This window comes from Zeus faber (genome assembly GCF_960531495.2).
Source record: "Zeus faber genome assembly, chromosome: 17".
NCBI lineage: Eukaryota > Metazoa > Chordata > Actinopteri > Zeiformes > Zeidae > Zeus > Zeus faber.
Window position 1 is genome coordinate 7,240,839 of NC_137204.1, and position 25,931 is coordinate 7,266,769.

Here is a 25,931-nt window from a genome sequence, read left to right on the forward strand (position 1 = left end):
TGGAAACCGTTCATCCAAGACATTCAAACCCAAGAAGAATATACCGGAGGGCTCTCACCAGTACGAGCTGCTGAAACATGCCGAGGCCACACTGGGGAGCGGAAACCTGCGCATGGCCGTGATGCTGCCAGAGGGGGAGGACCTGAACGAGTGGGTCGCAGTAAACAGTAAGAGACTCAATTCTGCTTTAATATAATTTGCTTTTTCACATCCGTATTCACCACCCATCTCATCTTAAATAGATTTTGTTGAGACTTGCTAGTGCCCATTTTACATTTTTTTTCCCTCACCTTTACCAGCCTGATATAGATACATAGATAATAGCAAACACTGTAGATCGATAGATATATAATTACACTGTGAATACAACAATTGGTGAAATAAACAGGGAAGCAGAAAGATAATGAATGTACAATGAACCGTACCTTAAACAGTGAACAAAATGTTGGCAGTAAGCCCATAAACCCCAAAATGTCACAATAAACATGCACTTGAAATTCACTTTCTTTCGGTTCTGCAAATATTATTTTGGTTGCCTAGCCTGTGTTAATAATTTTCTGTTCCACCCGTATGACATTAAAATATTAATGAATATGTATTTGGCACCCTGTTTTTCCTCAAATTGTTGTTGTTATTGGGACATCGTTATCCCATTCAAATATTTACATGTATTCCTCCAAATACACAGTGTGTATTATTTAATCTAAAGTTTCAAAGGGAACGGTGCACGCCAAACATAATTAAGTGGCTTCTCAAGTAGCTATTGATTAGTATTCCAAAATATAGATAAACCCAGCTATAACGTCATACAGTGTGATCTGAATCTCAGAAAAAAATATTTTATCTGAAAATAAGGAATTTAAGTGTTAAAGAGTACTGCTTTGTTAATATTGCTTTTCTATGTAAACTTCATACTTCCATATACAGTACTTATTAGGGTTCACAATTATTACTTATTCATATATGTTACTAACTAAAACTTACCCTTATCTATCTATCTATATATATACTGTATGTATAATGTATATACTGTATTAGACATTTTTGTTTTCTTTTCAGCTGTGGATTTCTTCAATCAGATCAACATGCTGTATGGCACCATCACAGACTTCTGCACTGAGGAAAGCTGCCCCGTCATGTCTGCAGGTCCCAAGTACGTTCAGTCGGAGTGGAGTGTGAAGGAGTGTGTTAGTACTTGTGAAGGCTTATCTTTATAATCTGCATTCTGGCTTGTATGGATATAAGCAAGAAGTTATAGATAGAACCCCAGGAACCTTGTTTCTTTGGATCATGATGAACTTATATTGATTATTTTGCTAAATGTATTTTTCAAAATTTTTATCAAGTGGCATTTTTGAAGTTAAAAAGGCTTTTTCTTCTAGCCTTAGTTAGAGAGTAAACAATATACAAGATATTCTCACAAACGTTCTCGAATACATTCATTACAGGGGCATATTTTCCCCCCATATTTCAAATTTCAGGAGCAATTTTTAATTTTTTGCACTGAGCTCTTATTGAGGACCATTTTTTAAGCTATTAGAAAGTCTTCCGTGGTAATCTGGCATTGGTATATACCACTTTGGTGTAAAATACAATGTGCAGGTGTTAGTTAAGTGGACAGAGCACGTGTCATTAAATTGGTTGAAGTGTCAGTTTTCAGTGGTCCCCATGCTATTTTGTGCTTAACTATTGCTACCAATTTTAAATGCATTTTGTTATTTCTACAAATCATTAATTAAGAATGGCCATATCTTTCTGTGTTGCGCAATGTTTTTAATCCGTTTTTCTCTAGGTACGAATACCATTGGGCTGATGGCACAAACATCAAGAAGCCGATCAAATGCTCCGCTCCCAAGTATATTGATTACCTCATGACCTGGGTGCAGGACCAGCTTGACGATGAGACACTATTCCCTTCAAAGATTGGTATTTTGATCTTTTGTGTTTTTTTTCTGTTGTTTTTCTGTTTTCTGTTGTTCTCTTGATTCTATGCTGTTATCATCCTCGGAATACGGAATATTGATCATGCAAAGTTATTTTTTCTGTCTGCAAACGCTCCACAAACTCCAGGCTTGTGAAATTTCTAAAAGTGATTAAGACTTATTTGTCGGTCGAGCAGAACGGCACTAAAACCTCGGCCTTATCACAACATATAGTCTCTGGAACTTTTAACAGGATGGAATATGTGAAAGCATTTAAGCTCCTGTGTGAGGGATGGTGTCTGACTGACCACCTCCCTTTTCTTATGTTTTTGTTTTTCAGGTGTCCCCTTCAAGCGGAACTTCATGTCTGTGGCCAAGACCATTTTGAAGCGTCTGTTCAGGGTCTATGCCCACATTTACCACCAGCACTTTGACTCCGTCATGCAACTGCAGGAGGAAGCCCACCTCAACACTTCGTTTAAACACTTCATCTTCTTTGTTCAAGTAAACACAACTGGAAAATATTTCACTTACTATTCATTTGTTGTTCCACATGTATGAGATTCATTTACATCTCTTTCTTGTCTTTCAGGAGTTCAACCTAATTGACAGAAAAGAGCTCGTCCCGCTGCAGGAGCTGATCGAAAAGCTGACTACCAAGGATAGATAAATGGCAAAGTTGTTGTTGGTTTTTTCCTTCTGTAGTCTGCTCTTCATTTTGCACAGACCCCTCCCCTCCACCCTGGCTGTATGTATGCAGTATATACTACATTTCCATTTGGGGGAATGTTTTATTAAGGCCAGGACCAAGGATGGATCTCGATAGGTTAAGGCACCAGGACTTTTAAGTCATCAGGTATTACACACTAAATTGAACCAACTACTGCAACCATATTTTATAAAAAAAAAACATTATAGCTCTTAAAGACAGATATCCAGAACTGGTGTTATCAACGATTGGTTATTGTTAACATTGGATTTAAGTAGGTTTTAGTTCATTTCGTGTTATATTTGCTCCTCCTCTGTGCAGGTTATCGTGTGGGTAGGAGTTGCGGTAATGTAATAGGGAAGTTATTTTCATAATACAAAAAGGAATTTCAACATAAATCAATAACCAACACCTAGGTAAAGTGTGTGTGTGTGTGTGTGTGTGTGTGTGTGTGTGTGTGTGTGTGTGTGTGTGTGTGTGTGTGTGTGTGTGTGTGTGTGTGTGTGTGTGTGTGTGTGTGTGTGTGTGTGTGTGTGTGTGTGTGTGTATCTGTATGTATCTGTATGTATATAATATACACACACACACGCACGTTTCCAAGAGCCAGAGCAGTTCTGAGTATTTAAACTGATTATAGAGTACTTCAATAAGTCCATATATCACCAACATTCTTAAGTGCCTGGCGTGGCTCACAGTGTCTATAGATGTGGTATAGACTATTGGAGAAATACTGTATATATATATATATATATATATATATATATATATATATATATATATATATATATATATATATATACACACACACACACACACATACACACACACATATATATAGTTCACTCGCGTTGGGTTATAGGTTTGAGGTTATTGGTGTGTCCCGAATTGCATATGTCGTTGGGGCAAAACCTGCTCTACTAGTTTAGATGGTTTAAAAATAACTTTTGAAAAATCTCTCAAACCCATATTACTTATCTACCTTCCCTTCTGTTTTTCCAAAAACAAATCTTGCCAAGACCCATTTGCATGTTATGATAAATGAATGTGTTGATGAGAGATGATTTAAGGCTAGAACTCTAAAGTTATAGTTTAGCGGGGGTGAATGGTCTATCCTCCCAATGTTCAATAAACACCTTCCTGTATATTAGCCTTCTCGGTGTGGTTGTAACATTTGGGGCCATTGTTTTGATATTTAGACTTTAAAGAAATCTTAAGATAGGGTGACATTTTAACCGTGGCACCTCTTCTGTAACACGGTTCATGTACTGTATAGAAGTGGGGCATTTTCCTCCATCTCTAAATCCTAATACACTGAATTGGATTAATGCCATGTCACTTGTTTTACTAGCCATGAAGCACTTTGAACAATTTTACCTGAATGTTAAATTCTATATATAGACTGCTTGGTGAGACGCTGTTGATGATGTGTTGGATCTCTGTTTCACAACGGATATTTCCCTAAATGAATGTGATTGAATTACTCCAACACTATTGACATTGGCTGTATGGCATACACTGTTGTCGATGTTTGTTTTTTATAGTCTGTTTATTGCTGGGTTTTAGACAGCAGCCACGTAAACCTTTTCCAATCCAAAAGTATAGTTTACTATGCAATAATTGACCAAACACAGAAAGGGAAACCAGTCACCTATTGAACACTTTACACATTCAACACTCGCTCGAAGGTCCTTGTATTTTGTGGTTTAGGGTGGGTTTTGTGTTGACTTTATTTTATGACTAATTTTATATGCCAAGGCTCAACAACATTGCTTTCAACTTATTTATGGATCTGCCAACCTGATATTCATAAATGTGATATGTGAGTCATATGAATATCGAGATTGGTTCCCTCTCGTAATACATGGGTTAGATGAGCATGATATGGTTGTTGGTTAAATAATGCAAAAATTTAGTCTTTTTAGAGGTTGCCCCCCCCCCTTTTTCGGATATGAACCTTTTCTATCCTGTATGATTTTGCTACTATTCAACACTTTTTATTGTTATCAGCCATCTGAAGATGTAATACATGTTTCTTCTGAAACAGCTCATGCTAATAACATGGTCGTTGCATAGCCTTTTGCTGACATCTTTTCTCCTTGACTGTAAAAACTGGTGAAATGTTTGTAAATAGTGGCTTGATTGGTTATTTTTGATGCTACTGAGTCAAATTATGCTTTTGAAAGGCAAATAAATGGTCATCTTTGACACCTTGACAGTTTTTATTGCAATTCTTTATATTTGATCTTTGTTAATAAATGTTATTCTGATACTACCTGGCACTACCCGTTGATATCAGGCTGTTTGTGATCAGTTTTATTTATATATATATATATATATATATATATATATATATATATATATATATATATAGTGGTTTAAGCAGCCACACCTGTCTTGAGTCTAGGTTATTGGGCCTAGTATCAATCTGGCTGGACACCTGTTGCTGGTTAGAGTAATCAGCAAGCAACAGGTAAAACCCCCATCCCCACACATGCACAGGAGAGGAGCTCTCGTCATGACATGTTGTCCATCTGCTCCAGGCTTGTTCCACCTGGCCCACACCCTACAATGGTGTGTATTGTAGCTTGAATGTTATTCTCCCTTGTAAGTCGCTTTGGATAAAAGCGTCTGCTAAATCACTAAATGTAAATGTATTCTTCCCCATTTCCTGTGTCTCTGTCAGAGGGCCCTAAAAAATGCCACTCATGTGCATGTGCCAGGCAAAAATGCCATATATATATATATATACACACACAGTATATATGCCTACAAAGAAAACAGGAATTCAAGACATTAATTTAAAAGATCGAGGACAACAAACTGAACAAAAAGTGCAGATAAAGAATATGAATACAAAAACACAAATCTTCTGTAAATTATGACGTAAAGATGGTCGTCTGAGCACTAGGGTCCTGGCAAGGAAGCACATGTAAACATTGCGACAAAATAATCAGAGAAAGCTGGCGGATGATCTTGGGATCAAGGCACGTTTGTATAGCCTGACATCGCCAGACCAATTCCAAGTGCGTGTTAGTTTGGAATCTCTCAGTTCATTTTCGATTACCAACGGGCACAGTTCCAAAATGTCTCTGCTGAGAGATAATTCCTTTAATCCTTGATATATTATTAAGGTGATAGTAGGCTGACATTGTAATTGTTTTAATGTGGCTGTTGAAATTTCGGTCCGAGTCCATGACTACACCAAGATTTCTGCCTTGGTTTGTGCTTTTTAACATTACCGATTGAAGCTGAGCACCGACTTTTAGTTGTTCTTCCTTGGCTCCAAAAACAATTACTTCAATTTTGTCTTTGTTTAACTGGATAAAATTCTGGCACACCCAATCGTTGATTTATTCAATGCACTTGCTCAGTGATTCTATTGGACTATAGTCCTCTGGTGATGGTCATGTAAAGCTGTGTCCTCTGTGTCATTATGGTGACATATTTAGTTGTTTTCCATAATCTGAGCCAGTGAGAGCATCTTGATGTTAAACAGAAGAGGCCCGAGAATAGAGCCTCAGGAAACTCTGCACGTACATTTTGTACGCTCAGATGTGTAATTACCCATAGACACAAAGTAGTCCCTGTCCTTTAAGTAGGATTCAAACCGGTTTAGTACAGTGCCACAATTAGTGGGTGCAATGGCATCAATAACAACAACAACAACAAGCTCGTTGACTTGAGACCCAAGAGAGGGTGAGTGTAGAAGAGAAAGCCTGAATAAATATTTCACTGGTGTTTTCAGTGATGTGCCTTTTTTTGATTACCTCTATTTGTACATTTGTGTTCACAGAGATAGTTTTCTCCAAGAAAACACAGCACTGATCAGAAATAGCAACGTCAGTCATCATGACATTAGACTGTTCAGACCCTTCATCAGGAATGGTTCCCAGCCTGCCAATTCCTCAAGCGTCCAGGCCACTATGAATGTTTTGTCTGTGGAATTATTGATGTAATGTGATGTGAATTAATATTAATTAATTTGTTTCACTTGTGTTTGTGTGATTGGTCAGTGTTGTGGATGGGGTGGCTTAAATAGCCAAATCTGATGCTTGTTGGTTGGGCTAACAAGCATCAGGTTTAAAAACCCCGTCCACACGCTAAGTCAGGATGGGAGCCCTGTGACATGACATGTTCTGTCTGTGCCTGGCTAATATCACCTAGCCGCAGCTCAACAATATACTTGTGTTATCAACCCTCTGTGCTGGTGGTCCCTGAAAATGCCTCTTAGGTGCTGAATCTGCCACACTGTCACCTGAGCAGGGACTCTCCGGCACAGGGAAGGGTCGCCCAAAGACACCCTGGAGCCACCAGTGGTTCGACAGACGGCCCCAGCACCAACCCTCTCCCAACTGGCAGCAGCAGCAGCACCTGGGAGGTCCGGCGGCACAGCAGGGAAGAAGCAGCGCAGCTAGCTTCTCTGCCCATTAGGCATCGCCGGGACCATCCAGCAGCCAGGCCAATCCCCTCTCGACTGGCAGCAGCAGCACCTGGGGGGTCTGGAGGAGGACCAGGGGAGATACAGTGCAGTAACCGCTGGCAGCTAGCTTCTCCACCCAGCAGCCACCCCCAGGACTGCCCAGCAGCCAGGCCACCCCTCCAAGCAGCCCCCGCAGCAGCCAAGTCCAGCCACGCTGTCGCCCGAGGCCCCACTCTCCAGAAGGGAGGAGGGGGCAGCCTGTCGGTGCCATGGTGGAAGGAGGCCGGTCGACCGTGCTGCTCCGGGGAACTCAGGTCCTCCGGGAGGGGACCTGTAAAATATTTTTTGGGTATTTGTTTGTATAGGAACCCTGTTTCAGAGTCTGATTTATTTAAGGTATAGGAACCCTGGGTCAGAGTCTGATTTATTTAAGGTATAGGAACGCTGGGTCAGAGTCTGTATTTTCAGGTATAGTAACCCTGTGTCAGTCTGGTTCAAACTTTTTTCATTTTTGTTCTCTGCTTGGTGTGTGGGGGTAGGCTTTGGCCAGGATTTTTTTTTCTGGCCTCAGTTTGGTGTTGGGGGGTCAGTTATTTGTAACCCTGAGTGAGGCCCCTTGCTCAGTCCTGAGTTTGGTCTTGGGCCATGCACTGGTCTTTCCTGTTATGCTAAAAAGATCAAGCCCATCCACCTCTTCCCGGGCCCTCTCTTTGTGGGGAAGAAGGACGGAGGTCTCTGACCCTGCATTGATTACCGGCGCCTGAACAGCGTGACGGTAAAGAACCGCTGGTCTATTCCACTGATTTCCAGTGCGTTTGAGCTTCTCTAGGGGGTGACAGTTTTCACAAAACTAGACCTCCAACGCTTACAATCTTGTCTGTAACCGGGAGGGGGCTGACTGGAAGACGGCCTTCAACATACCCACTGGTCACTATGAATACCTGGTGATGTTTTCTGGGTTGGCCAATGCCCTATGGGAGGGATTTATTATATGTTTAAAGGAAATGTAAAGAAAGTAAAATCTTGCCTATACTGTATGCTATATAAATGAAATTATTGTGGCAAACAACTCTGGGCTCAACTTAAAACACAGGATACATGTGTGTTTCACAGTGGCTAAAGATAAACATGTGCCCAAATAAGGTAAAAAAATGCATGGGATGTTATGACGGCCTGAAAGAGATGGATCTACAGATTTGAGAGGTTTATTCATCACATACTTTCATACATATCCGCAGTGAAATGTCTTTGCAATGCACCCAGAGATTATGCACAATAGTTAATAAACCGAACATGATAGCTAACCTAATACCTTACTCACTGATTCCTAAAACGTAATGCAGTTAGTGAGTTAGTTACAGGGCAAGGAATAAGAGTAAGTCTGTCTGAGCAAGACAGCTTTTCTGCAGAACTGCTCAGCCTTATTACTTGTTTAAAGTTCTAATTCCTTGGTTTCCTGATCTTTCTCTTTAAGTGTTTTTCCACAACATAGATTGGCATCACGAACAGGATTGAAGAAAAGGGACCAACGCTGCTGCTGAGCCACAGATCAGGGTCCGGCATGGGTCACACAACAGTGGCCACTCATTTTAGAAAGGTGAGCAACGTTCTTACTTATTAGTTCTAGAAAGATTGTGTGATCAGTACCTACCTGATCCTAAAGCTAAGCAGTAAGTAAAGTGTCTCTCAAAATTTACGAACCATAGTATACATAAAATAGGAAGCCGTGGATGACTGTGCATGCATTAATAAAAACGCTCTGTGTTTTACTAAATTGCTGATGACACTTTTTGAAAGCCTGGTTGTTTGCTAAATTGCTGGATTTTTTTTATTTTTTTTTACTTTGTAGTTCGATAAATTACTGACATTATTTTCAACAGCTTTGTCATTTACAACAATTGCTAATAACAATTTTGAAAGCTTTTGTGGTATACTAAATTGCTAATGATATTTCTGAATGTTCTGTGATACATTGCTGGTGATGTTTTTGGAAGCTTTGTTGTTTATTGCACGTAATTTAAGAATCTTTGTGGTTTATTGCTGATATTCTTTCGAAAAGCTTAGTCGTCTATTGCTGATATTTTCAGATATTTTTTGGTTTATTGCTGATATTTTGTGATAAGCCCTGTGGTTGATTGTTGATATTTTTGAAAAGCTCTGATGTATTGTTTATGGTATGTAAAGAATAAATAAATTCAAATAATTATAATAGTAAAATAACAACAAATTCGAGGAAAAGGTACTATAAAGGACAGGTCTCTAAGATACAACCTCAGAGAATGGGTCTCTCAAGGGTTGAGAGAAGTTGAACTTTTTAGATACCGCCTTAAAGAGATGTCTTTACACTTATAACTATGTTTATTTAGTAATGTTTGTTACTATGTTCATTTGTCAATAGAATGTTAAGCTTATTTTTGTGACTTGTAAGCTCCAGGGGGGAGCAGCCCCTGTTGTCTTTCAAGGCTTAACAATGTCCTCAAGGACATTATTAAACTGTGTGTTATTGTCTACCTCAATGACATTCTCATCTTTTCCAAGAACCACCAGAATCATCCAGCGTGACAACCACCTCTTCAAACTTAGAAAAGTGAGTTCCATGTTGACACGTGTTCTTTCTGGGTTTCATAATTCCGAGAAATGAGCATCCAGGGAAGACCCATGCCATCAGAGATTGGCCAACTACCACCTCCATTGAGGGTTCAACCCACCTGGGTTTTGTCAACTTCTACAGACATAGAAGTCATTCAGCCACATGCTGAATTGCTGTTTCAGTTTTCCTGGAGTTAATTAACTCTTTTGTCGATACATGTTGTCATCTGACCTTTCTATGTGTATGGTTTTCCATGTACATGTTTGGTTCTATGTTTATTTGTCTCAACCGTGGGGATTCTACCCCTCTCGGAGTAGTGACTAACTGTTTATAGACCCAAACATGGTAAAATACTTCTCCAAAGAGGGGGATTGGTGGCGTTTCTGTGTAACAAAGTTGTGCTCTTGTCATCCTACAGGTCGTCCACAGGACAGTTATTGCAGAAGTTCTTGATGATTAAAGAATTGAATAAAAAGTGGTGTTGCAGGATGAGAAGTAGAACTCCACTTGCAGACTAACTCTGTCCTACATGCAATGGTATACAAATACCGTGTATGCCTAGCAAAAATGAAATGGTTTCACATTTTGTCTCACACACAAGTTTCACCTGTGTTTGTGTGGTTTGGTTATTTCTAACCCTGCCTGACTGAGGCCCCTTGCTCAATGGTTGTGACAACCTTGGAGATGAGGGTCAAAGGAGTGCTTTATTATTATTTACTATATTTATATTAATTATATATATATATATATATATATATATATATATTTTTTTTTTTTTTTTAATGTAACAATGTTACTTTTTGGGGGTGGGGGGAGTGCATACATGCTTATATTTGGTTTCATTCTGTTAATATGCCGTTGTTAAACATTACATATTTATGATTTGTGCACTCCTTTATATAGACAACCGTAAAATCGCTGATCGCGCTGCAGAGCTCTGCGGCATCTGACATGAGAAACAGGACATAGGGGGCGGGGCCTAGTTAGAGATGTGATTGGCCCAGCCCATGTGATATTTTGTCTTTTTATTTTTAATAAATTTGCAAATATTTCTAAAACTTTTTTTGCTTAGTCATTATGGAGTATTCTGTGTAGATTGGGGGGGGGGTTAATCCATTTTGGAATAAGGCTGTTACTTAACAAAATGTGGGGAAGGTGAAGGGGTGTAAATACTGTATGTGACAAATAGGTTAGGTTGTGTGTACCATCCTCAGTCACAGGGAGTGGTGGAAAGGGTGAATGGGAAACTCAAGGCAAAAATAAACAATTTGTGCAAGCGCTAAATTGAATTGGGTAGATGCACTGGCACTAATGAGTTATCGCATGCAGGCTAACAGAATGATGCAACTAACTACGCATGGAACGCTCATGGGTTGACCCATGCTGCACCTACCATACGAGGACCCCATAAGGGACCTTAGTTGGAGCAAATGGAAATAAGGGAATATACCAAACAACTATCTGCCATACATACACTTATATTCCAACAGGCAAAAAACAGGATTCCAGAACCAGAAGAAAACCCACCAAGGGGGTTGGAGTCTGGTGACCAGGTGTATCTGAATGTGGCCAGAAGACGGTGGAACGAGCCCAGGAGAGAAGGACCATACACAGTACCCAGAGCAATGGCAACAGCTATCGAGGTGGAAGGGAGAACCACCTGGTACCACCTCAACCATTGCACAAAAACCTGGTAAGGGTTTAACCTCTGAGGAGCATGCATAATGGACATTTGACGCCCCTGAGAAGGCTCCCATGTGATCGTGCTAGTAACCTCTCCTCCATGTGAGCCACAACATCTTTGGTGTATACAATATACCAGAGTGGAAGATACCACTAGGAAATAGAATGAACACTGGACTCATAAAATTACAGAATCTGAAGACGATGATGGGAGCAAAAGCAGCAGCAGCAACAACAATAATGCCCAAAACCCCCTCACAAACATACAGCACTCCAATTCATGAAGATCACCTTGAACGTCCACGTCAATGCTTGTTGAAAGAAATTTAGTGGTTAAGGTTTTTATTTTTATGTCACATATTCCTTATAATGATCATATGATGTTTTGAATAATCACTTTTTATAACGAATATTAATTTTGGTATATGCCACAACTTGTAGAAAAACAACATGCAAGGCTCTGCTTAAATAAGAGGCTACTGCTTACATAACATTTAACTATGTTTATTTAATAATGTTTACGATTTAAACTTGTCAATAGTACGTTGAGCTTATTTTTGTTGATTTTTGTGACTTGTAAGCCCCAGGGGGGAGCAGCCCCTGTTGTCTTTCAAGGCTATATATTTTTTAATGTAACAATGTTACTTTTGGCATGAGGGGAAAAGTGCATCCATGCTTACATTTGATTTCATTCTGTTAATATGCCATTGTTAAACATTACATATTGTGTATGATTTGTGCACTCCTTTATATAGACAACTGAAAAATCACTGATCGCGCTGCGGAGCTCTGCGGCATCTGACAGGAGAAACAGGACATAGGGGGAGATGTGGGGCCTAGTTAGAGATGTGATTGGGCCAGCCCAGCCCATGCGATATTTTTTATTTTTTTATTTTTAATAAATTTGCAAAAGATTAAAAATGTTTGCTTTGTCATTGTGTAGATTTATGAGGGGGAAAAGGAATTTAATCAATTTTAGAATAAGGCTGTAAGATAACAAAATGTTGGTAAAGCTGTGTGGCACCGTGCTCCGGCGGGTTATCTCCTAAATAGGAGCCTTTCTGTGTGGAGTTTGCATGTTCTCCCCGTGCTCACATGGGGTTTCCTCCACCTCACGTCAGTAAGGACCCCCCTCAAAAACATGCACCCATCATGGTCTGACCAGCGATGGACACTTATCACCTGGTCCCCTGGGCGCGTCCACGTATGCTGCCCACTGCTCCTGGCTGTGGCCCCGGAGGAAGGACAAGCCAGGATGGGTCAAAAGCAGAGGATCCATTTCACCGGCCACCGTCAAAAGCGTGTGTGCGAGCATGTGTGATAGTGTGGTGTGTTGCGTGATGAATAAAGACTGTTTCTTCTTCTTTCTTCTAAAGTGAAGGGGTGTGAATACTGTATGTATGTGACAAATAACCTCTTGAACGTCGAACAAAAGCAGCAGAAGCCCGACGTCACCCCCGGCGGGCGGGGGCTAAGCCCGACGTCACCCCCGGCGGGCGGGGGCTAAGCGGGGCGTCACGTCGGTGGGCGGGGTCTTAGCGCCAGCTTTGGCGCCGAACTTTGAAGAGGAACAGAAGTTGAGCGGAGACGCGGTCATCAGGTGGCTAAAATCCCTTTTTTTTTTTTCCCCCAAGATGTCTCCCTCAAACAAGAGAGCATACGTGGACCCGGCCGCTGTCACGGAGAAGAGAGTGAAGCGGATAGCGATAGAGGGGAATATCGGTAAGTGCCCCCATCGCGGATTTCCAATTGAAGCGGTGTGGCGGATGTGCCGCTCGGACCCTATGGGTGATACGACAATGATGACAGTAATGAAAAAGAAATGTCAGACAGTGCTGTAGTGCTGTGTGTCGCTCGTTCAGTGTCGCTTGTCTTGCAGCGGCGGGGAAGTCTACGTTCGCGCGCCTACTGGAGCGGCAGAGCCCCGACTGGGGGGTGGTGCTGGAACCCATAGCCAGATGGTGCAACGTGCAGACAACCACGGACGACTCCGAGGTACGGATGTTTTTTGCATCGTTTCGCATCCGATACGTTGGAACAGGGTGGAACGGGGCGCCACACCGTCTACCCACTGCCCGCAGCACGCTTTTCTTCTCTGTCTGGGGTGTCCGTGCGTTGCCAAATGCCAAATACGATGGTCAGCGTGGGGGAAATTCGTCTGCAACGATCGGTGAGGTTGATCTGCCCGCTGCAAGAAAACAAAAACGGAGAATATTCAAGATTATTCATCATGCAGAATAAAGAGAACGGTTCAGTACTGCTCCAAAGCAGCGTTCCGGTCGGTCTGATCTTATTTCTGATCAAGAGGTTTTTATACAACAACCATGGGCGTGGCTTTGCATATTGATGATTTCGTCACGCATTAATAAATAAACAAATTCACGAAGCTCAGTGGTTGTGTCAAGAGCGATCACCTAAGGCATACATATACATCTTTTGAATGAATTCTGACGAATGATGGGGAGATCAGTGGCCAGAAGTGTTGATAGAATTCCACTTCCACTTGGGCATCGAGAAAAGAGCTTTCCTGAGTTCTCCTCGAGTTAGTGGTTGATCTAATGTGGTAGCCTGCTCTGTGGATCGTTTAGAGAGGGCAATATCATCAAGGAATGATTGCATGTGTGATATATTTGATTCATTATCTGATAGGCTTGGGCCGATTATGGTTAAATCATCTATCAGTGAACGACTCTGTCGTTTGCGATTGACATTGATGACGGACGGGTTTTTTGGTTCATAAATAAATAAATTCATGAAGCTTAGTGGTTGTGTCAAGAGCGATCACCTTAAGGCATATATAGAAATCTAATAATAATCACAAACTCACGACAGGGATAGATCGTATATCTTAATATAAAAATGTAAAAATCTACGAAGAGAAGGAGAAGAGCAAACTAAATGCTTAAATATCTATTTTTAAGTCAAACATTTTTTTTTGTTACACAGTCTAACAATATTGCTGTCCATTTTTTTGTTTTTATCCGCGAGGCAAAATCAGAATTGAAACGATGTAAGTGCAGTTTAATAATAATCGTTTCGCCGAGATTCCAGTCAGTCAGTTCCCATTTCCTCGACTGATAGACTGTGTAATATGAGGATAGCATTAGTAATTTTGACCTCAACACTATTCTCTCATTAAAAAAAAAAAAGTAGCCACTTTACCAACATTGCACGCATCAACTTCGATAATCCACTGGGGTGCGAAGTGATTCCACATGCACTGTAGAGTGTAGACCAGGGGTCTCCAAACTTTTTAGTTACTTTTAGTTTAGTTACTTTTTTCTTTTTAGTTACTTTTGAGTTAGCAAAATCAATAAAATGTTGGTAAATTATGCTTGATAATCGAACATGCTTAAAGAAAAAAAAAAAAAGCCTACATCTCAGCTTTCCGTTAAATGAGTTTTCATTTATTTTGTTACAGAAATGGTTGGCAGCACATTCTCGAAACAGCAGCCTCAGACTGCGTCTTAGTCAGGGTGGTGATCCTCCTTCACAGCCCTGTAAAAAGGGAGGGGGGGGGATAATGGGGAAAGGGGATGGTTATATTTCAAGCTTGTTATGCAAATAAGTTATTGGTCTTGTTTACACATCAACTAAAGTTTGATAGAAAATGTTGTCAACTTTAATTAACTGAATTTATTAAGTAATTGGGCTCATTAACACATGAATACTGTGTAATTTATTTTTAACTCACCTATAATGGGAACAGCATTGGACTCAGTGGGAGCAGTGATGCTGCGCTTTTTGACTGAAGGATGGCCGGCAGGTCAGTTTGGTGGTTGAGATGCGAAGGCCATCGCAGAGATGGCTCTCGGTCATTTTGATTCTCAATCTGCTTTTGTTCAGAGTTAACAGAGAAAATGTTTGCTCACGTATGTATGTTGAGCCGAACAGACTCAACAGACAGACTCTCAGAATTATTTTTGCGTGGCGGCTCATAAGAGGAAACCTGCTCTTTTCCGAGCTCCGGGAGATGTCGGGTAGGGAGAGAAGCTGATGTTGATTCTTCAGAGAACTATCACACTGCATTTCCATAAGTTCGAATTGCAGTCTCCTTCAATCTTTCTGCATCCATCGGGAAGAGAGTTGAGAACAGCTTGATTTCTTTGTCACTGATAGAAACATCTTGGAAGCGCTGACCGAATTCTGTCATGAGATGTGATCACAGACACATATTTTCCCTTTTTAGCAGAAAGCTTGGCCTTTAGAAAAGCACATTTGAATTCGGACAGCGTGGGGAAGTGTGCAACGTTGAAGTTGCGTAGTTGTGTCTCAAAGAGAGGGAGCTTCACACAGAATGCTTTCTTTGCACATCGGAATGGTAGAGTAGGTCCCCGTATTCAGCATCGATATCAGATGGGAAAGCTTGAAATTCTCTGTGGTTTCCAGTTTCCACAACAGTGTTCATCACGTCGCCAAGCTGTGGACTGTCTTGGCACCGAGGGCTTCTTGGTGGATGATACAGTGCTTTCTAACAGCCTCTCCTCCGCTCTCCTGTGCCTTGGCGCACACCATAGAGGCCATTCCTTTGCGCTCGCCCGTCATTGCTGGAGCCCCATCCACTGTAACTACACACAGCTTGTCCCATTTAAGTCCCATCTTTTCAATTGCATCTGACACAGCTTCAAAAAGGTCCTTATCCGTTGTTGTGCCCTTTAGACTAGATCAAGCAGCTCCTCCGTAATGCAAAAATTATTTCCAACTCCCTGCAAAAATATTAACAGCTGTGCGGTGACACTTGATGTTTTAAGTTAGCTGACAAGTCTTCGATTCGCCGCACAACTGTGTTTCTGGACACTCGAACTCTTGTTTTGTGGAGAAGCTGCCTTGTTTAAGACAGTAGCTCCACCCAGTGTTAAAACTAAGAAGTACAATACAGTCAAGCACAAGTTTCATGTGTGGGCCGTATTCCATTATTTTTGGAATTTGCTGAGGGCCTATTAAAAATGGACAACGTGCCACAGTTGGCCCGCGGGCCATAGTTTGGACACCCCTGTTGTAGACGCGTACAGCAGGCGCCAGTTCGACTAGATATAACTATATAGAGAACGATAAATGTGTGGAAAAAAATGATTGACAAATTTTCCCAACGCTTTTTTTGACTAGGTTGCCACAATATTTGAACAATGAAAGCATGAAACTAAACTATTGGAAAGATGGCCACACAGCTAAAACATTTAATAAAATGACATCTATTGGGTTCAAAGACGGGTGCACAGCAATGAGCTGGTGTCACATTGCACTTTAGATTTTCACTTTAATAATTTTCTCATATTAATGTTTAGTTATGTTAAGTTATACTCCGTGCTGTTGCAACACTGTCAACCTCAAACAAAAAGTTTATGTTAATCAAAAAACAATTTAAATCAATGTTCATTATGGCAAATATGAAATAAAAAAAGATAATTAACTACGAAAAAGGAGCTCAGCCAACCATACCTCACTGTTTGTGGTACTATAAATTGGCGCAAAATGTAACTGCTGTCTCCTGCTTTTATGTCCTAGGAGCTGACCGCATCCCAGAAGAGCGGAGGAAACATATTGCAGTTGCTGTACGACAAACCAGATAGATGGGCCTACACATTCCAGAACTACGCCTGTATGAGCAGAGTGCGCGCCCAAATGTCCCCCATCGCCAAACTCCTCAGGGCCGAGAATCCTGTGCAGTTCCTGGAGCGTACCATATACAGCGACAGGTAGAGGGGTCAGCACTCTGTAGGGCCTTGGAAAAAATGTCTTCAATTTAGCTTTTTGGAATTATTTATCGATTAAAGACCATAAATGTTGAAATGAAGACCTCCGTAATGGGTTATATTTCTATTATAGCCACACATTTCTTTTTGACATAATGAGTGAAGTTGTTCTGCAAGAGTCTACGTAATGTTCTAAAACAGGCATTCTTCAAAAGAAGTAGAACTTTTGGACGAAAAAGATCTGTACAGAACGAGGGGAAAACAATGTGACGCAGCAATATGGGTTATTTCGGTGCAAGCCGAGGGGGGGATATTTTCTTATCAAAATATTAATTACCATAACCTGTCCGGGCAATCGAAGATGGCTAAGCTTATCTTATTTGAGCTAAGCTTAGGGTGAAACGGCAGAACAAAAATGCAAAAAATGTATACTCCATCACAACATTGCATCACTACTCTTTCTATTGTCATGTATAAAATTGATAGAATTCATATTTCTTTCAAAAAAAATTTAGATACTACATTGTTAGGGTAATGAAGGGGTATGTTACGGTGAAAATGTATCTTTGCCCAGACACGTTATGGTAATAAGCATTTTAATAAGAAAAGCACAGAAAAAAACACTAAAATAATATTCTAGTGGTGGTCCATATAGTAGGCGTTGTGTACTTTAATATTTAAATGAATTATTTCACATTCTCATATGTGTACCATTTTCTTTTGGGACATGTTAAATGGTGGTTTCATGAGAATGACCCAGAATTCGAAAATTTTCTTCTTCAAAAAGGACTCGCAACCATTAATAAATTATCAAAATAGTCGGCGATTAATTTAATAGTTGGCAACCAATAGATTTATCGACTATCGTTGCAGCTCTACACCAAAGCCACAGCCGACTCCCCTTGCTGTTGCATTCTGGCAACTCGCCCTGGAAATGGGTGCCACCGAATCACTTTGCGCCCCTTATGGCACGGAATGACATAATAAAGACGTAAAGGGCATTCTTACTGAGTATTCTGACACATTTTCTCCGGTGGTTAGTGACGTCTTTTAGTGACGGCTTCTGCCTGAAGACCACCGCCGAAGCTAGGGGGTAAAATGGTAATGGTGAAATTTATTTCAGTTCCTTATCCCTTTCCTTGCTGTCAGACCTAAAGGAAGCGGTCTAATAACAGTTCATAAAAGCTTCTAGTTCATGAAATGAACGAATGTTAAAAACTGAGATTATTTGTCCCAAACAAAACAGTCTAAATGTTTTTCATAGGTCTTAAAAACATTGGGAATTAAAAAAAGTTTCTGCCGTCCTATTTACACTCCATTCCTCCTCCACTTCCCAGGTACATTTTCACAGCCAACCACTATGAGAACGGCTGTATCAGCGAGACAGAGTGGGCCATCTACCAGGACTGGCACAGCTGGCTCCACAACCAGTTCAGCTCACACATCCAGCTGGACGGTATCATCTACCTCCAGACCACGCCTGAGGTACCCCTTCACCCCGACATTAGTGATAGACTGCGCTCATGAGGCCAATAAACAAAAAATGCCTGCAGACAGTTGACAGCAGTGTTTTTCTATACATATTGATTCTGAATATTTGAAATGGTTTCAATACTCATTTTCCGCGCTATCAAGCAGCTGCGCGCTCTCGCTCTCTCTTCTCTTCGACAGCGAGTTGACACACACTGCCCACCTCGCCTCTCTTCTTTTAGTCACCCTCATTAATTTGAGATTTATTTAATTGATCCATTTTTTTTTTAATCTTAAATAAGCGCACTGCATACAATGCACACAATAACATTAGCCTTTGTGGCAGACGAAGGGGGCGTGGTTAAGCCACGTCTGCAGGGGACGGGGCTGGCTTGGACGTGACGGCCCAGCTTTTCAGGGTCTGCACAATCAGCCTCTTTAGCGCTGATTGGTCGGACACGGCTGGGAGAGACTTCTTATATGTTATTCTGTCTGTCAGTGGAGAGCGGAGGCGCAGGACACAGAAACCCCTTGCGGTCTGGAGCACGTCCACACAAAACAAACTCTGTCAATCATTTCTAGTTTATCTTTCTGTTGTGCCGGCGAGACTTTCTGTTACCAGCATGAATCAAATCCTCACCATGTCGGCGCTCCACTGCCCGAGTGACTCCGTCTCCCTCCCTAACCCGTACATGTGGGTAGAGACACCAACAGCGTTAAATAAATTCAACAATTTTGTGTTTCATTTGTTATTATTATTAAGTTGTTGTATTTTATCAGATGCAAAAAAAAAAAAAGAAGAAAAACAACATGATATTGGCATAATATATCCGCCACTAATAATAATAATCTAATACATAAAAATCTAGCCACTGGGGGTGCACAAGCCAGTGTATCATCAGTGCCGGTCCCAAGCCCGGATGAATAGAGAGGGTTGTGTCAAGAAGGGCATCCGGCGTAAAAACCATGCCAAATCAAACATGCAGACAACAAATCTGATTTCCATACTGCATCGGTCGAGGCCCGGGTTAACAACGACCGCCACTGGTGCCGTTAGCCAACAGGGTGCCATAAAAATTGTGCTACTGTCGGCCGAAGAAGAAGAAGAAGAAGAAGAGGGGGAAGGCGTGTCCGGAGACAGCAGGAGAGGAAGAAGGGTAGGAGAGTAGAGTTGAGAGTAGGAACTTTGAACGTTGGCACTATGAAAGGTAAAGAGAGAGAGCTGGTTGACGTGATGGAGAGAAGGAAGGTAGATGTACTCTGTGTACAAGAGACCAGGTGGAAGGGGAGTAAGGCCAGGAGTATCAGAGCCGGGTACCAACTGTTCTACCATGGAGATGGGGTGGAAATTGATGGGGTGATAATGAATGTGGTCAGTTCATATGTTCCCCAAGTTGGGTGTGACATGGAAGAGAAAGAAGAATTCTTTAGTGAGTTGGATGAGAGAGAGAGAGAGAGAGAGAGAGAGAGAGAGAGAGAGAGAGAGAGAGAGAGAGAGAGAGAGAGAGAGAGAGAGAGAGAGAGAGAGAGAGAGAGGGAGAGGGAGAGAGGGAGAGAGAGAGACTTTGGAGCAGATCTCAATGGGCATGTTGGCGAAGGGTTCAGAGACATAGGCGACGAGAAGGTGACGGGTAGGTATGGTGTCAAGGAGAGGAATGTGGAAGGACAGATGGTGGTGGATTTCACCAAAAGGATGGAATTGGCTGTTGTGAAAACGTATTTCAAGAAGAGGGAGGAACACAGGGTGACATACAAGAGTGGAGGAAGGTGCACACAGGTGGACTACATTTTATGCAGGAGATGCAATCTGAATGAGATTAGTGACTGCAAAGTGGTGCTAGGGGAGTGTGTTGCTTGGCAGCATCGGATGGTGGTCTGTAGGATGACTCTGGAGGCCGAGAAGAGGAAGAGAGTGAAAGAAGAGCCAAAGATAAATTGGTGGAAGTTGAAAAAGGAGTGTTGCATGTAATTTAGGGAAGAGGTAAGGCAGGCAATAGGTGGGAGTGAACGGTTACCAGATGACTGGGAAACAACTGCAGAACTGGTGAGGGAGACGGCCAAGAAGGTACTCAGTGTATCATGCAGGAAGAGGAAGGAAGACACAGATTCTTGGTGGTGAAATGAGGACGTACAGGAGAGCATAGAGCAGAAGAGGGTGGCGAAGAAGAAATGGGATAGTCAGAGAGATGAAGAAAGTAGACAGCAGTACAAGCTGATGCAGTGCAAGGCGAAGAGAGAAGTGGCAAAGGAAAAGCCATACAACGTGTTGTATGAGAGGTTGTACAGTAAGGAAGAAGGAAAGAACTTGTACCAATTGGCAAGACAAAGGGACCAAGCTGGGAAGGATGTACAGCAGGTTAGGGTGATGAAGTATAATGATGGGAATGTGCTGACTAGTGAGAGTGTGTTAAGAAGGTGGAAGGAGTACTTTGAGGAGTTGATGAATGAAGAAACTGAGAGGGAGAGAAGAGTGGAGGATGTGGGGATAGTGGATCAAGAAGTGCAGCAAATTAGCAAGGATGAGGTGAGAACAGCATTAAAGAAGATGAAGAGTGGAAAGGCAGATGGCCCAGATGACATACCTGGGGAAGCATGGAAATGTTTAGGTGAGATGGCAGCGGTGTTCCTAACGAGACTGTTTAACACCATCCTGGAAAGGGAAAGGATGCCAGAGGAGTGGAGAAGAAGTGCACTGGTACCCATCTTCAAGAATAAGGGAGACGTACAGAGCTGTAGTAACTACAGGGGAATAAAGTTGATCAGCCACAGCATGAAGCTATGGGAAAGGGTAGTGGACGCTAGGTTAAGAGGAGAGGTGGGGATCAGCGAGCAGCAGTATGGTTTCATGCCAGGAAAGAGTACTACAGATGCAAAGTTTGCTTTAAGAATGCTGATGGATAAGTACAGGGAAGGCCAGAGGGAGTTGCACTGTGTCTTGGTGGATTTAGAGAAAGCATATGATAGGTTGCCGAGAGAGGAAGTCTGGTATTGCATGAGGAAGTTGGGGGTTGCAGAGAAGTATGTAAGAGTGGTACAGGATATGTATGAGGGCAGTCAGCCCAAGCAGCCTTAATTGTATTTTTTTCAACAAAACAGTTGATAACAACTAGGGATGTATTGATCCGATATTTATCTGTCTGAATATCCCCCTGAAATGCCAGGGTGAAACGCGCTGCAGCTTGTAGCCGCTGCATTCTATCCACAGCCATTCACAACATGTCGTAAAGAAGCAGCACGACATACTGTAAGGAGAAGTCACGTGTGAACCAGTGGCCGTAATCATTGACCGCTGCAGTACAGTATGTCAGCTATGCGTCTACGCATCCGCCATATTGGAGCGGTTAAGATCTGCTGGTATGCAAATACAATGTGTATTGAGAGATGCAGACTTCTCAACAAAACCGACTGTAACTCGCATAATTCTGAACCGATTTTCATGAAATTGAACGTGATACTAATAACTTATTGAAATTTAATTCAGTTACTGGGGGCGGATCTAATCAGCTTTATGCCAAAACATTAAGCTTCTGAATAGCTACAACTTCCTCTGGGACATACCAGCTCCGATCTATAAATAGGCAACATCAAGTGTAAATTAGTTTGAATTTCAGCTTTTTGTGAGTTTCTCCAAAATTGTAGATTTCTATATCAATTATATTAAAGACACCTGGTTGCTTGTTATTGTATTAATAAATAAATAAATTCATTAATAAAACAAACAAGACTTTTTTTGTTATATCCTTTGTGTCTAAACGGACTGAGCAGACTTGTTTTTTGGCATTTAGATTTAAGAACCACATTTTTATAGAGGTGTTCATACCGTTTATACCGTTTAAAGCAGTTTAAAGTAGAAATATTACATGCAGTTTGAAGTAGAAATAATTCATGATCTAGTGGACTAGTGTTTTGTACTCAAACAAATTAAATTATTTAGCTAGTAAATGTCTCCATGTATCCCTTTATTCAGGAAAAACACATGCAAGTTTTTTATTTGTCAAGCATACGGTACAACTCATTCAGTACAATGAAATTCTTAGGGCATGACAGGCAACAACTACGTAGTCTCTCTCTCTCTCTCTCTCTCTCTCTCTCTCTCTTCTCTCTCTCTCTCTCTCTCTCTCTCTCTCTCTCTCTCTCTCTCTCTCTCTCTCTCTCTCTCTCTCTCTCTCTTTCTCTCTCTCTCTCTCTCTGTCTGTGTAATAAAGATTCTTGTCTTCTTCTCAGTGTAATGTACATAAAATAACCCTAAAACAGAAACTAAAAATTGGACATTGTAGCAGTTCCAACAGAAATAGGTCAGTCTATTGCACAAGGTATGGATATAAATATAAGGTAAAGGAGTGCCCGTGGCTATGTACATATGATGACGTACATTTAATTTACATAGACTACAGATGTGACTACAGATGTTGCAGGTTGAGAAGCCTGATGGCCTGAGGGTGAAACTGTGAGTCTGGTAGTCCGTGCCCGGATGCTCCAGTAACGTTTACCAGACGGCAGCAGCGTGAACAGTCCGTAGCCTGGGTGGCTGTAGTCCTTTATGATTTTCAATTTATTTTTGACATTATTAATGGTAATCATCATGACAAATTACTCGTCAAAACAGCTTGTTGATCATTTATGTAAAACTGTTACTATTAACGGGATATGGCACTAGTCAGTAATGAGTAAGTACTAGTACTCAAATAATAGGGACGAGTAAAATTTAAAATAGATACCAGTAACAATGGGAATAGATACAAAGTAATATTGTAATGGTTACAAGCAAAAATTGGAATAGCAACTAGTAACTAAAATATAAGTAATAGTAACTTTTAAAAAGTGACTAGTTCGTCCTGTGGATTAAATGTTAAAACTGCTTGCCATAGGTAAACCACATCAATATAGTCATGTCCTATGTTTTTTTTTTTTTCTTCTTTTTGTGCATATAGAGGTGTATGGAGAGACTGTTGACCAGAGGAAGGGAGGAGGAGAAGGCCATCCCTCTGGAGTATTTACAGAGCCTCCACATGAAGCACGAGAGCTGGCTGCAGCACAAGACCATGCAGTGAGAAACACAGCCGCAGGAACATGACTTTCAGAAGCATGCGTGCATCAGAAACTCTGAATACACTTATACATGTTTTTTGTACATGGGAGAAATTCAACATTTTAAGCTATTTACACTTTCAATTTTCAACATTTCATTAAAAAAAACATGATCAGAGTGAAATTGTTAAAAAAAAAAAAAATTCCAGCACTATGATTAAACTAAATTCTTTGTAGAAGTAAGATCTTGTCGTAGTAAATCTGCTTGAGACAACATTTAGGTCTATATAGTGAAAGGCCACCGAAAACTTAAACATAAGAATTTTTCCATTCAATTGATTTTCACGCAAAAAGAAAAGTTTTTTATTTAATCATCGCAACAAATACAATCTTTTAAATCTTGTTTTGTTTAGGAACTTGGGTTGCTGCGGTTATCGGTGTTACCCTGTGTTGGGCATAGACCGATTACATTAGTTGCCCACTGTGTTAATTTATATATATATATATATATTTATTATTATTATTATTATTATTATTATTATTATTTATTTATTTATTTTTTTATTTATTTTTTTGAGAAATAAAACCCATTTAGTTCATTTTTCGCCTATTAGCACCCACATTAATCAAATTTAAAAAAACCAATTTGTAAAATACTAAGCTTGTAATCAATACTTAATCCGACACTTCCGTCATATTTCACTTCTCACAGGAGGAGAGAAGAGAAAGAATGCTCAGAACACCTTCAATCAGGGTTAGGGTTAGCAGCGTGGATACTCCATGTCACTTCTACTGTAGTGTTTGCTTGTTGATTCTTTTGAACGGCTCAAAATACTTTTTTTTACAAGTTTTACAGTTTTATGTCGTTGTTTGTTTCAGTTGGTGTCTCCTACTGTTCCCAATCACACTGGAACCATGACACGCCCCTTTTCCGGGGCGTGTCATCATTCTAGTGTGTCACGTCGAACTACATTGTCACCGAAACTTTATTTATGCCTCAGAATGACTTGGTTTCATTCATGGGGGTTTTATTTTAAAGATTATAGCCCTTTATTCATTTTGACCTGTTGAAATATATTTAAAGATTTATTTAAAATTTAAAAAATTGTATATACATAGGCATATTCCCTCTATCTATTCCATTTTATTTCATTTTATTTTTATTGTATTTTATTCTATATATTTTTATTTTATTCTATAAGTATTCAACTTACTGTATTACGTTTTAGGAGTCAGTTAGTCGGCCTATTAGAAAGAAATTTTTAATTTTTATTTTTTCCTAGGACATATTGTGTGCTATCACCGGGTGCGTTGCATTACATTTCACTGCATATATGTATGAAAGTATGTATATGTATGTGATAAAAAATCTTGAAAAAAAAAAAAAAAATCTTAAAGGGCCAAAACCAGACACAAACCAGTCGTGTTCCCCTTGCCAAATAGTGATTGCAGCTCCTATCTTGTGACTGAAAAGGTTGTTTGTGACACGATGAACCAGGAAAAAAATATAAAAACTAAAACAACGGCATTAGTCCTTGCAATGGGAAAGGTGTCTATCGCCTAAGATAAATGGGTTTATCGGGGTTTATAAACCCGCTACCATTTATGGATATTCATTCATGCAAACCACTTATTGCATATACTGTATGCTTCTCGTACGTAATTGTTCGGGATGTATAGTATCTGTGGATAAATTGAGGAAGATTTTTTGATGTTCTTTTCTTTCATAACCAAATGACACTGAATCTCTCCTCTCTGGCCTGCAGGCTGGAGTTTGAGTACCTCAATGATGTGCCCATCTTGACACTTGACGCAAACGAAAACTTCAAAAGGGGCCAAGCCAAGTCGACGGACATGATAGAGAAGGTGAGAGGTTCCATTTGTCTTTGCTTCTGTGGGGGGTTTCCACTGCTCCCAAATAATTTCTCAAACAGGTTTCACCCATTGCAAATGAGGATTGTAGATTTCCTGATCTCAATCCTCGAAGTAAGCATCATTAACAAGACAAGGACCTGGATAATGGATTAGGGTTGAGATGAAACCTGCATGACTTGTACGAAACAACCGCTTGTTTCATACTTGTGACATGCATAGTGGAAGTTTCAAACCAACAAAGGAAATCCATTAATGTAACCGTTGCGAAATGTGAGAAAATACTGTAAATGCTTATAAACGGTCTGTTTAGAGGTACTTTCTTGCTGTGTATCCCAGTTATAACGATCATTATCTAGACACGGAACCAGATAATAGTCGGATGAAACCGCTCGTTTTACTCTGGGTGTCGTTCATAATAACAGTTTGAATCCTTTGATGTACCAATTACCCATAGGCTAACTGTTTATTTTGGATTATTTTCCAGGTGAACGAGTTTTTGAGCACATTGTGAATCTTGCTGGATCACTCCCATTTCAAAGAA

At 40.6% G+C, this 25,931-nt stretch overlaps 2 protein-coding genes across 2 annotated transcripts in view; both read left to right on the forward strand.

Moving 5' to 3' along the window:
* The window catches only part of LOC307242819 (MOB kinase activator 1B), a 4,733-nt gene extending 1,313 nt beyond the window's left edge, over nt 1–3,420 (forward strand). Inside the window, exons 2-6 of the mRNA XM_080017410.1 lie at nt 1–167; nt 1,060–1,153; nt 1,793–1,926; nt 2,263–2,426; nt 2,515–3,420. Coding sequence (XP_079873536.1) covers nt 1–167; nt 1,060–1,153; nt 1,793–1,926; nt 2,263–2,426; nt 2,515–2,592 — 637 coding nt within the window. The 3' untranslated portion in view covers nt 2,593–3,420. The remainder of the gene's footprint in view (nt 168–1,059; nt 1,154–1,792; nt 1,927–2,262; nt 2,427–2,514) is intronic.
* A 9,488-nt stretch (nt 3,421–12,908) lies between these two features.
* dck (deoxycytidine kinase) lies at nt 12,909–25,901 on the forward strand (the record flags this gene model as incomplete). The annotated part of the gene is made up of 7 exons (XM_080018397.1): nt 12,909–13,046; nt 13,204–13,319; nt 16,830–17,020; nt 18,355–18,502; nt 23,419–23,534; nt 25,282–25,381; nt 25,875–25,901. The coding sequence occupies exons 1-7, from the start codon at nt 12,959–12,961 to the stop codon at nt 25,899–25,901; spliced, it is 786 nt and encodes a 261-aa protein (XP_079874523.1). The 5' UTR covers nt 12,909–12,958.
* Between the last annotated feature and the right edge of the window lie 30 nt (nt 25,902–25,931).